A 12,266-nucleotide genomic window follows, 5' to 3' on the forward strand; every position below is an offset into this window, starting at 1 on the left:
TTAGGGAGGGATCCGGTCTTCATATAGGTTGACTTGGTTTACATAGAGTTTATTCTCTTAATAAATGTAATCATGATTTGAAATGATTGGCAGAAGATCAGATCAGTCTGTCTAAAGATTAGCTGGAGGAACTATTCTATAACCCATTGAGAAAGTAAATCTTTACAAAATATTAAGCTAAACAATATTTTGCTGAACAGTCTAATTAACTGATATTGGTCTGAAGGTTATCTATGTGAGATCAGACCTCATATAAAGCTCTTAAATGAATATGTTTGATATTAGGAGACTGGACACATTTGGAGATAATTTGTGTAAAGAATTACATTTCAAATTCTGTGTCTGTTTTTCACGGTCTTTAAGATTTCTGTTTGGACTATATTACTTATTTTAATTTGACCAATTTTTTCATTTTTTTATGATAACACAACATATCAATAAAAATAGGCTTCTCTACTGATTTTAACATTAGGTTGATCTGTTTTTAAGTCCAAGAAGTCTTTAATCGTGTCCCTCAATCATTTTCACTGAATTTCCTTTAATGCCCAAAGGCAGAAAGTCGTAGGTTTGAATCCCAGTCTGAAACTTTCTGTATTGAGCTTCCATGTTCTGTGTTGATGTGTGGGTCTCTCTGGGTACTCCGGCTTCCTCCTCCAGTCTAAAACCATAACAGGTTAATTAATCTTTTTGAAATTGTCCTGAGGTATGATTTGTATTATTAGTACCAAGATTGTCTGAAATGACCAATGACCACTACAGATAGGCACCCAAACACCACAACCCTGCAACGCTATGTGGCTGTCCAGAATGGATGGATTGTTTTTCTTCTCCTTAATGTTTTTTTCTAAAGAAAATGTCACATCTTGTGGTGTAAAAGACTGTTTCAGGAGTTTTTTTTTTGCTGGAGCGCTGACCACTTCACACTCAGCTGTGTAACCTAGAGCCTAGAGTTGTACAGCATCTGATGATCGCTATAGCTTTAAACAGGATAACAAAATGCTCACAAAAGGCATCCAGCTTCATCAATCCTCTGTGAAAATAGTAAATGCAGAAGAGTTGCAGCTTTTCATGCTGATTCAATCTGACAGAATTTAAATCTCCTGACCTGAGGGATCATTTTTATGGGCTCAGTCTGCGGCATGCAGATGGGTGGAGGGTCCTTTGTGTGGTAGATTGTGATGCATCTGAGAGCTGTGTGGGTTTTTCTTTGTATTTGTTTATGTTTGATGATGGAGCAGTAAAGGGCAGAAAGCCCTCCTAGACAAAATGAGCAAGCAGCCTTCATCTTCTTATCAGGAGCCCTATCTCTCTTCATCTGCAGTTGTTTTCTTTTCCAACACAAAGAGAAGGGAAGCTCTACAGAATAAAGGGGATTTCTTTTTATGGTTCTCATCACTGACAAATAATACTTTGTACCTCTACATCTAAAGGAAACTGATAGTCACATTGCTCAATCACTCACTTTCCAGTGCACACAAACACATACACGCACACAGCTTTGTTTTCATGACATATGGGGACAGTTCATTGACGTGCATTCATTTTATATAGCCTAACCCAGACCCTTACCCTTACCCTAACCCTAACTATTACCAAGATGTACCTAATCCTAACCTAAACTGAATTCACACCTTAGTCCTAAACCTAACCCCAACTCAAAGAAAAGAACTTTACCATATAGGGACCAGTTGAATGTCCCTATATGTACCTGTAAGTCCTCGCATGTAGGATATTTTTCAAAATACTTCCCTGACATTGTAGGTAAAACAAGACCACACACACACACACATACTCGTTCTGCCATCGTAGTGAGGACCATGTGTTGACTCCCATTGACTTTCTTTGATTTTTAGTCATTTACAACCCTTTCTATGCCCTAACCCTAAAACTAACCATTACGAATGCATACCTCACCCTAACCCTAACCCAATTGAGACCTTAGCCCTAAACCCATCCAACAGCAAAATAGCATGTAAGTAGTGGCAAAATATCCTCACTTTGCAACAACTGGTCCTAAATTGGACTGTGAAATTGAAAAAATGGTCCAAACTCTGAGGGCTAGACAGGTACACCCACACACACGCACACTCACCCCTTCACACATAGAGACTCCAGCCCTCTGGCTTTTCTCGATGACTTCATGCTAGGTCAGAATTGCCCCACACTTGAATGCATTTCCATCATGTTTTCCCTGATGTCCGCCCATCATGCTTCAGTGTCTGCTCATACATACTGTCAGTGGCGTATGTATTCACTGCAGTACCCACAGACATCAGTGTTCATGTTTCATGCATGAATGCATAAGATTTTTACTTGTGTGGCGGGCGAAGGAAGTGTATTTCAGTTTGTGCATTGCATTTCTCTGTTAGGATGAGCTTGAGCAGGCAGAGTTGGAGCAGGCAGGAGTTAAAAAGGCTTCTGGATGCAAATGAGGGGTTTGGGGGGGATTGGATGTGGAAGGAGTTGGGCTTTGGTCTTGAGACCCCCTTATAGTCTCAGATGTCTCAGGGCCTGAGCCTGAGAGCCACATACCCTTTTCTGGGTAAACATCCTCACTAGTGGTGAATCTCACCCCCTTCCCGCCGAACACTGGCCCACAGACGGGGCAGGAGGAGGAGAAAGGAGAGAAACGCAGAAATAAAAGGTTTACAGGGATTCAAGTTCAGAAGAGTTATAACAACAGACCAACATGTTTTAGCATTTTTATGACAAAGAAGAGTCAAACTGTGGTATTTTGCTTACTGATAGTTTATTTTCTATTTTATGTAGCATTGTGCAGACCTTTTGTCATAGCTTAGACGATTAAAGACATTTCTGTAAAATATTCCTTAGCGTGCCCAAAGTGCTGGACGACATTTCGCTGAGTTAATGCTAATTGTTTTAACTAGCACCCCTAAGACCAGTCCTGAGGGACAGCATGACAGCTTCCACACTGACAAGGGCAGCAGGGCAGGACTGAGCACCAAAATAGGGAGAGATTAGAGGCGGTGTAACTATATCAAATCAGAGTAGTTTTAGCTTTGCCTGTGGTTTGGTAACCAAAGAGCTCAGAATAGTTCAGAATAGCCAATCTCTGTTATCTTTATATACACAGGATGCACAACATGTTTAACTGGGAGACATTCAATGACAGCAGACATCTAAGAATAGGGACTAATTGAAAAAACCCTGAATTCATATCTTAAAATTACTCACATCAGAACCACAAACTTTAAGGAATTTTTTTGGAAGTTGTGCATCCTTTAACCTAAAGCATAGTTTTGAAATATCTTTTTAAAACTAAAAATCTGAAAAGATTAACAGATGGATTCTTCTCTTAACTGATCCAAACTGTAGCTCTGGCTGTAAGTTTGGGGTTGCAGTCTTGAACCTCTGCTCATTACAGTTCCTTAAACCATTTCCCTCTATTTGCTACATCTATGTTTCAATAAACTGATTTCCCTGTCCCTGCTGAACCAAAGCATTCCCACAGCATAATACTGCCATCTACATGTTTCACCATGGGAACAATGTTTTTAGGGTTATGTGCAGTGTTAGCTTTCTGCCACCCAATTTTTGTTAAAAGGGCCAAACAGTTAGATTTTGCCATCTTCTGATTTCAGCACTGTCTTCCGAAGACAGTTTTGACTCTCTGGACACTCCCATAAAGACCATGATGGTGTCATGCCAACACTCTGAGACGTGACACAATCATATTCAAGGGGAATAAATGCTGCTGGCAGACAACAAACATCCACCAATTAGAAAATAATCAAAAGTAGACAAAAACAAACAGTTAGTTTACCTTGGGCGTGCTGGGACTGGACAAAAGTCTTAATGAGTTTGTCAGTGGCCTGAGTGTAGAGGGACAGAGCATAGTGGAGAGATTGGAGGTCAGGACTTTTCTCCAGGAAAGTCTTCTTCAGACCCACACCTCCAGCATGGAAGTATTGCTATCAGAAAGAAAGAAATCAGAAAAGGATGATTTCTATTTTAAATTCAGGCAGTTAACCAATGTAAAGTATGCCAAATGTTCTGCACCAAAGTTGCACTATTATTTACTCCTAACCCTCCTGTCTGATGGGATTTCAAAATCTAATACTGAAATGCCAATTTTACTTGGAATACATATTTAATTATTATTCATTTTCATTCTTATTTTCTTCAACCCAAGTTTTTTTGTCTCTCATATTTATAAAAAAAAAAAAAAACAAAAAAAAAAACATTGGCTAAAACTTGAAAAGTTTTGCTACATGAAAAAAAATCTTGAGAACAGGTTGGGAATGTCACATGAGACAGAACCAACCCTCATTTTAGATTAAATATCTTAAGCTGTTTTTAAAATCAGATTTTTCCTTTTTAAATTCAGAATACAAATATGAATGTGAAATATTCCTAGTGACACGTTACATGAGAAAGTTCATAAACAAAAGTCAGACTACTTTTATGATGGGTTAGGGCTCATAGGAGGGAGAAGGGAAATGAGCATGAAGCCAATAGTCCATGATAGAAACCAAGTTTCTCTTTTTACATTTATTGCGTAAAACAAACACCTAATAACATTACATCAAAGTTGCATACATAATTGTTTCTTTTTAATGATGATAAATTTGGAAATATATCAATTTATCTAACAATCTGCTGAGTTTTTGGCAAAAAAACTGGATCTAAAGCAACAAAAAACAGATATAAAGTGTTACTATCTGCAGGACTTGATTGAAGTGTGTGAGCCGGCAAGTATTTAGTTCAACATACTGTCAAATAGATTCAGAAATAAAGCGAATAATACTTGCAAACACTTGCCATTTGGGTTTTGTTCCTTGATAAACATTTTTTTTTTAATAGGATGTAGCGGATTTGTACGAATAAAGAAAAAATGTAAACCATCCATTATAACGTAAACATATGTATTTAGCCAGGTTTACACTCCAGTTGCTTATAAGGATGAAGCTTAGGATGAAAATATCTGATATCCTAAGGATAAATTCTACAGTAGTGGATCTCAGAACATTTACCTTGATGGTGTCCAGAGCCAACTCAATCACAGCACACTGTTTGGGTGATAATGCTTTGGCCTCCTCTCGAACCATGTGCTCCTAAATGGTAACAATTGGAATGGAACAAAGCAAAATTAATAATTTCTCTGATAATAAATTGTTTTATGTAACAACAGATTAAATTCATAAGTTGAAGCAGTGGTGTCACACTCCCAGGTATAAATTCACTGCACCTTCAGTTTGGACAGCTGTCCAAGCTCCTTGGCTGCATTGAAGATGAGCTGAGTGCCCTGAAAGAGATGTAGGAATAGGAGGGCAAGGTAGAAAGGTAGATAATTAAAACAAGAGTCATTTAGTTATCACGAGAAAGCAGCACTTATTGGGCTTAGTCTCACACAGAGGACAGCAATGCTTCTGACACAAACGCACTTACACTATAAACATTCACTCTAAGCGGCTTTACTCATGTCACGGCAGTTTCCTTCAAGTGCTTCTATAACACTTATCTGTGATTTATTCATTCCACAACATTACACTTTGCTGCACAAACACACACAGACATCTCAGTACTCAAAGGAGGAGGAGGAAACAAAGACAAAATCTCACAGAGACACACACACACTGTCAAAGAGCAGCTGTACAGTTAAACTGTGGCGTGAGTAAAAACCATTAATGCATTACTCTGGTAGAGGCCCCACCCTCTAATCGTTGTTTCTAACTGCTTTAAAAGCTTGATGTTAAGATGCAACAGACTGATCTTAGGAGGCTTTTTTTGTCTGATATTCCCAATTAAAGCAATAATGGTTTGCATAATGCCTGAGAGGAATTCACTCTTCTTCTATATTGTCAAACATTAAAATAATATTTGTCTTGTTGCAGCCGCTGGTTCAATAAAGCTTTATTACTTTTGAGTTAAACAAATAATCATATATTTAATGTACTTATCATTGCTTATTTCACTGAGATGCTGGTGTGGACTGAAAAAACACAGCTTCATAAAAAAAACATCACTATTGCCATTAAAAGTCCCATCATTTCTCCCTTATATTTCTTTATCTTAATTGAATAATGAACTATTTTCTTTGCATTTAAGGCAGATTTTCATGACAACTAATTCTGATTATTGAGCATTCCTTTATAACATTGCTTTACTTGATTTTAGAGAAACCACACACTTTTTCTTGCTCCTAACAAGTTTCTGAAATACTCTAGGAAGGAGATTTGAACATTCTCCTCAGTAGAATTGAAAGTTTATATGAACTAGTTGGTTCCTGGTGATTAATTTAGTCTTTAATTTTATCCCATAGATTTTCAAAAGGAATGAGGTCAAGGCCTCATAGAAGCCTAAAGCAATCCTGCTCTATCCACTCCTACACCAGCAGTGATGGAAGGCTGCTATCCTTTTAGAATACCTATGAATTTTAATGTTTTAACCATTTGAACACTGATTTGAGATGTATTTGAAACATTTCTAGGTCGCCTTCCTTTATTATTCCATCGTTTTCTTCTGTATTATATTGTGACAAATTTAAGGCTGCTATGTATGCATATATTATCAACCTGCATTTAATAGTGTAACCCTCTGTAGAACAGAAGAAATATACACACTGATGTTTACTGGGTAAAAATCCAAATCCAAAAAAAATATGACATAAATAAATATATGAAAAACAAAAAAAAAAATACGGCATAAAGTCACTTGCACAGAGGTCTGTGACTTAGAGGGGGAGAACACAGTCTAATAATGATGTCATACCGTTATATATATATAAAAAAAAAAAAATAATACCCAAAACAAGTTGCGAGCAAAATAAAAAGTAGAGAAACAAAATGTATATTTCTACAGCTTTGTTTGACTGAGGAGCTGAGAGACAGAGACACAGATAAAGGACATAAAGGAGAGAGACAAGACACATTGATCTGAATGGGTTTAGTCCTTACATCACTGTGAGAAGCACTCTTCAGCCTCCCCTGGAAAGAGAGTAGTGGTTAATACTTGGAGCAAAGCCCAGTCCCTGTTGTCTTATTTCCTAAATGAGAGGTATTCAGTGTTGCTTTGCAAAATGTTCAAAGGACACTCATCGCAGCCAGAGATGTTGCCTTTTTCAGGAAGTGATATTTTGCTCTCTAAAGCAACAACACATTTTGGGTTCTTAAATGACACAGAAATTATTCATATTTGACTCTTAGCCTAGAGGAATAGCTGTACAACAAGAATACCAGGATTTATACAAATATGCAGGTATGCATATTTTTTGAACTCCACATTTAATAGTAAAACAAAATGTATTGGATCTATAACATCTTACACCTTTATTCTCACTTAAAACAGCTAAAATATCCAACATCAGCCCATGATTAAATATATTTTACTTGTTATTCAAGGGTGGTTTGCACTGTTTAAAATATCAACATATAGTTTGTTATGCTCTTGATTTTTGTAGTGAGAGTGAACCTCATCTAAGGCCTTCAGAAAGAAGGCTGCAGGAGGCAGAGTCTGGTAAGAGAATATAGCTGGATCAAAATATTTTCAAAATAGCCTACAAGCAGAGGTGGGTAGTAACTACTTATATTTACTCAATTGCATTTATTTGAGTGGTTTTACTGCATTGATATTTTTACTTTTACTTGAGAAACATGATAAAATATCACCACTTTTAAAGGAGTAACATTTCTGGTTACTCTAGTAATTATAAGTAGCTTAACTTCATGAAAACAAGCTGGTTTAAAAAAAAATATGCATCATGAGAGACACAATTTCTTCCTTTTTGCACTAAAGGCTTATGGGTTAAATAGTATATTTCATCTGCTGAGTCTGACGAGTCATTTGAAGATTGAGTGAAAATAAAGTAAACAGTGTTCTGTAATTTAACATATTCTTACCTAGTGTAACTATTGAATTTGAAAGTTTTTTAAGTCAAGAAGAGTGAATTTATAGTGTTAATCACACCTAAAATTGTTATTGTGTAATTATTGTAAGTTATATGTTTATTTCTTATTCTTTGAAGCACCAGAATTTGCATTTCATTTAATATTTTGTTACATTTTACTTCATTTAATAAAATATTACATCAGTAGTTATGATCATGGTTAGTCAGTAGATCAATTACTCTGTACTTGAGTAGTCTTTCTACCAAGTACTTTTTTACTCTTACTTGAGTGATTTCATCAAAGGCTACTTTTTACTTTTACTTGAGTAAAAACATGATGAAGCAGTGCTAGCCTTTCTCAAGTACATATGTTGGGTATGCTCTACCCACCTCTGCCTATAAGTAAAGGAAATTCAAAGCAATTGCCAACATCCCCAGATGTGACAGATTTCCCCAGGAGAAGACCACAAGATGCTGAAAGAGGTCTTCAAAAGCCTGACTGCTTTACATGACTAAGGCTTTCATTTTACATCATAGGCCTTAAGGAGGAAAGTTGGATGGCCAGTGAAACAATGCATTAGGTTGGAGTTCCTTCGATTAAATTGGTGGTACGGTAGAATCAATTAAGGGAATGCATGGTGGTGCAGTTACAAGCACTGCCTTACAGATTAGGTCCCATTCAAATCTAAAGCAGGACCTTTCTGCAAAGAGTTGCATGTTCCAGCTGTCCATGCCTGGGTTCTCTGCTGGTATTCTGCCTTACTGCCACGTGTCAGAAAATATGCAGAATAGGTCAGTTGGTCACCCTTTAGAATGTGCAAATGCATGCACAATATCCTGGTCCTCTGAGTGTCTGTGTTCCCCAGTGATGGACTGGCAACTTGCCCTAGATGTACATCACCTTTTCGAGGTGTATGAAACAATTAGAGTTTAACTACATATAAAATGGAATAAACTGAATTTAGTGAAAATGCTAAAGTTAAAGGTTGAGGTAGGCCAACTTATTTTTGCATTCCAGGTTAACTGTGTAAATTCTTCTTGGTGAGTTATGTTATTCCTCAGTGGACTGCAAAAATGTATTAGAACTCAATGCGGAAACTCTTAGACAAGCCATTACTTTATAAATATGTAACACTAAAAATGTTCTTCTTGTCTAAACACTTTCATTTTGGCTATTTGGCTATTAGACTATACACAGAAATAGGTCATGTGGAATAATGTGCAAGGTGAAAGCTAAAACAAAAATGGCATGAAGCCGGTTCGTGAAAACTTAAGCCATTTCAAATGGATTTTTTTTTAATGAAGTGACATTTAGTGTGTCAGTACTGTATATAGCACCACATTGTTACAACAGAACATGAAACTAAACCAGGACGGTCCAACATGACAGGTCTGCCGAGACACACAGTGTGGTACGGTGTTGTACAGCATACCGAGAGAAGACTGCAGAGTAAAATAGATCAGATGCAAGCAACAAACCCACAGTAACGAATAGGAGGGCAGGACAAAGTTTAAACGGGTAAACGAGATAGAGGACAAAGGAAAAGAGGGCAGGTGAGGGGGTTGAGAGTCCCAATACCAAGCCACCAAGATCAGGGTCACTCCAATGAAGTCCCATTAGCAGGAAACATTTAATGAGAAGAAACAAGGCAACACCTGGCGAATAAGAGAAGTACCACTTCCTGTTTGGGGATGAAGAGAAAGCAGAGAAGGGGGTACTGATAGATGAAGATCACTAAGGGGGGGGAAGGACCTCTAAAACTTATTCAGGAATGCACCATGCTTCTGTCCTCTCAAACAAGAGAGAGTTAGAGGAAAAGTGAGAGACAGAGCAGGTCGGAGCAGTGACATCGTGAGAAGGGGGGTAATGGAGCTACATAAAAACGGGAGGAACAGGTGGCAGCCACATAAAGCAGAGAGTCGACCACTGTGACAGACAGACGGACATGAAGGAGTGCTGTACTTACAATCATCTGTGGAGGGAGAGCGGAGCAGGATGTAATAATAACCACAACAACAACCAGAAAGAAGGGTCAGTCAAGCGGCAAAGAGCCCCACATCAGGCAAAAGCACATGTTTGGGCTCCAAGGCTGAAGGTATGTGGACTAGTTCACACCTGCATGGGGTCTGAACTGAGTGCAGGTAAATACTAATGAAGCAGCCAAAAATAATTGGTAACACTTTCATGTAAAAACATGTAAATAACAGCAAGTTACACTATATTACTAGGTAACACTTTATGGTGAATTTTAGTAAGTGCTGGGCCTCAAATTTTAGGCAGACAAGGTAAAGTCAGCCTTCTTAGATGTCAAACCAATATTTACAGGAAAATAATTTCACTGACACCAATAAATTAAAGTGTTATCATGTAGTAAAATGGAGTTTATTACTTGGAATATAACAGAAAACCAAACCTGGAATACAGCAAGCCAATCTTCTTAAATAAACTATCTATATCTAACTTTAATTCAGTTTTATAATGCTTTAATTGCCTGATCACAAGTTACAAGTTACTTTGTAAGCTGTTGGTAGGTGGTGGCCAATAATAAAAAATGTTATGTGGTAACCTTACAGTATGTTAATTACCCACCAAAAGTATCCATTGTTACATAGTAACATACAACTTTAATAATTACATGCAGGTAATTACCTGCATATATACCTTAATTTGGGGTAAAACCAAATAAAGTTTTTCCCGTTACCTAGTGATATAGTGCGACTTGCTATGTTATAAACATGTTATTACATGGTTATTGATGTACTGTAAAATAAAGTGTTACTAAATAATTTACTATTTACAGCATTACTTAGCAAATGCAACTATTAATTTAGCCTATTTTCACATATTTTTTAATTTCAATGAACTCAGATTGAAAACCTTCAGAACAAAAGTATTCATACCCCCTAAACTTTTCACATTTGTCACCTTAATCCTCAGCATATCTTCTGGACACCCTTTGTGGTTGTAAAGGTGTATTACAGTAAAACACTACATGCCTCCCAAACATTTACATAAATAAAGTCTTTAAAACAGGCAAGTATTGCTTTTTTTTTACACCCCATCCCAAAAGTCAATACATTTTACGACTCGTGAAGTTGGACCGGTTAGAAGAGCGAGGTGAGCGAGAACGCTGGGAAACTTTTTCCATCTAGACCCCCCTCGCAGAAACGTGCCCCCACTTCCTCACCGCCTCGGCCGTATCTAGACCCACAACTAGTTCCTGATTGCCCCTCTTTCGTTGTGGTGTGGAATAACATAGTGCAAACATCACTTCAATATTGGGCATAAATCAAAAATATCTGCGATAAGCTCACTGCTCCCCGCAGCTACCTACCATAATCGCTACCTACCATAAAGCTAATAAATTATTTCCCTCAAACGTAATAATCATTTCGTTTGCAACGACTTATTACGTTTGTGGGATATTATATATAATAATGTAGCAAAGACCCCCCCCCCCATTTAAAGCGTGTATCATTCTTTTATTCCTTTTTCAATTTAAAACCCACAATGAAAATATTACTAATAACTTTTCCCCTGAATTTTGTTACATAATAGGCCTACAGAAAAATTGGAGAGCATTTCCATTATTCTTTTTTTATTGCCGTATTTAATCAAATATATATATAAAAAAGGAATAAATGCATTTCATTTTTATTTCATTTTAGAATCTTCTAGCATCTCAGCCTTCTGGACCCAAGTAGGTTGATGCTGTGTTGACAAGTTTTAATTCAATATACAAGATCAACTGTTCTGGTACAAGCTACTCTCCAATCCCAGTTAAAAAAAAAAAAATCACTATGAAGTCAGTTTTATAAAAAAAAAACAAAACAAAAAAAACATTTATAGATTGAAGAGTTGCATTTGGATGAATAAAATGTGTGTCCTTAAAGAAAGTTCTGCGAATTTCCATAATCAGCCCAACAGATGCATAATTAAATAATCCAAGAAAATAAAGGATATGTGTAAACCCATATTTAATCTATATTTAGTCTATTGTTCTTCTTTAAAACTGCTGCTTTAAAAGTGGAATAGAATAGCTTATGGTTTCAGCGGCCCTAGAGGACACGTCCTCAGCAGCACTGGGCAGAAAAAAAAACTGATGTTTTTTTTATTACTTTTGAGACCTAATTTCAGACACATAGTTAGGTTTTGATTCATTCAAATTTGGATGGGTTATCAATAAAGCTTTTTCTGTGATCTTACAAACTAAGAACACACATTTATTTCTGCTTTACACAAGAACTTTATTCCTGAGCTTTCCAGTGTCTCCATCCTGTTAGTCATTAAATACCTTTGATTAACAAACCTCTGTTGCTTTTAAAAATGGCTGCATTTATACAAACAGTGAATTAAGTTGAATTTATTCACTAATTGTGTGACTTCTGAAGGCTTTAGAGCGCCAGAGTAAATGAACTA

General features: G+C 36.9%; 1 protein-coding gene across 7 annotated transcripts in view; it reads right to left on the minus strand.

Annotated features, from left to right (window-relative positions):
- LOC107098387 (protein unc-13 homolog A-like) overlaps positions 1-12,266 on the minus strand; it is a 60,598-nt gene that overhangs the window by 10,111 nt on the left and 38,221 nt on the right. For 5 of the 7 annotated variants that reach the window (XM_015396050.1, XM_015396047.1, XM_015396045.1 and 2 more), the window contains 5 exons: positions 9,814-9,819; positions 6,918-6,947; positions 5,210-5,266; positions 4,995-5,075; positions 3,785-3,932 (listed from right to left, as the gene is read on the minus strand). In XM_015396050.1, the coding sequence (XP_015251536.1) occupies positions 3,785-3,932; positions 4,995-5,075; positions 5,210-5,266; positions 6,918-6,947; positions 9,814-9,819 (322 nt within the window). Of the gene's footprint in view, positions 1-1,655; positions 2,590-3,784; positions 3,933-4,994; positions 5,076-5,209; positions 5,267-6,917; positions 6,948-9,813; positions 9,820-12,266 lie in introns of those variants that run through there. The other 2 variants (XM_015396053.1, XM_015396051.1) reach the window with 2 other exon arrangements.

Source organism: Cyprinodon variegatus, unplaced genomic scaffold, assembly GCF_000732505.1.
Source record: "Cyprinodon variegatus isolate N-32 unplaced genomic scaffold, C_variegatus-1.0 Scaffold773, whole genome shotgun sequence".
In the NCBI taxonomy this organism is placed as follows: Eukaryota; Metazoa; Chordata; class Actinopteri; order Cyprinodontiformes; family Cyprinodontidae; genus Cyprinodon; species Cyprinodon variegatus.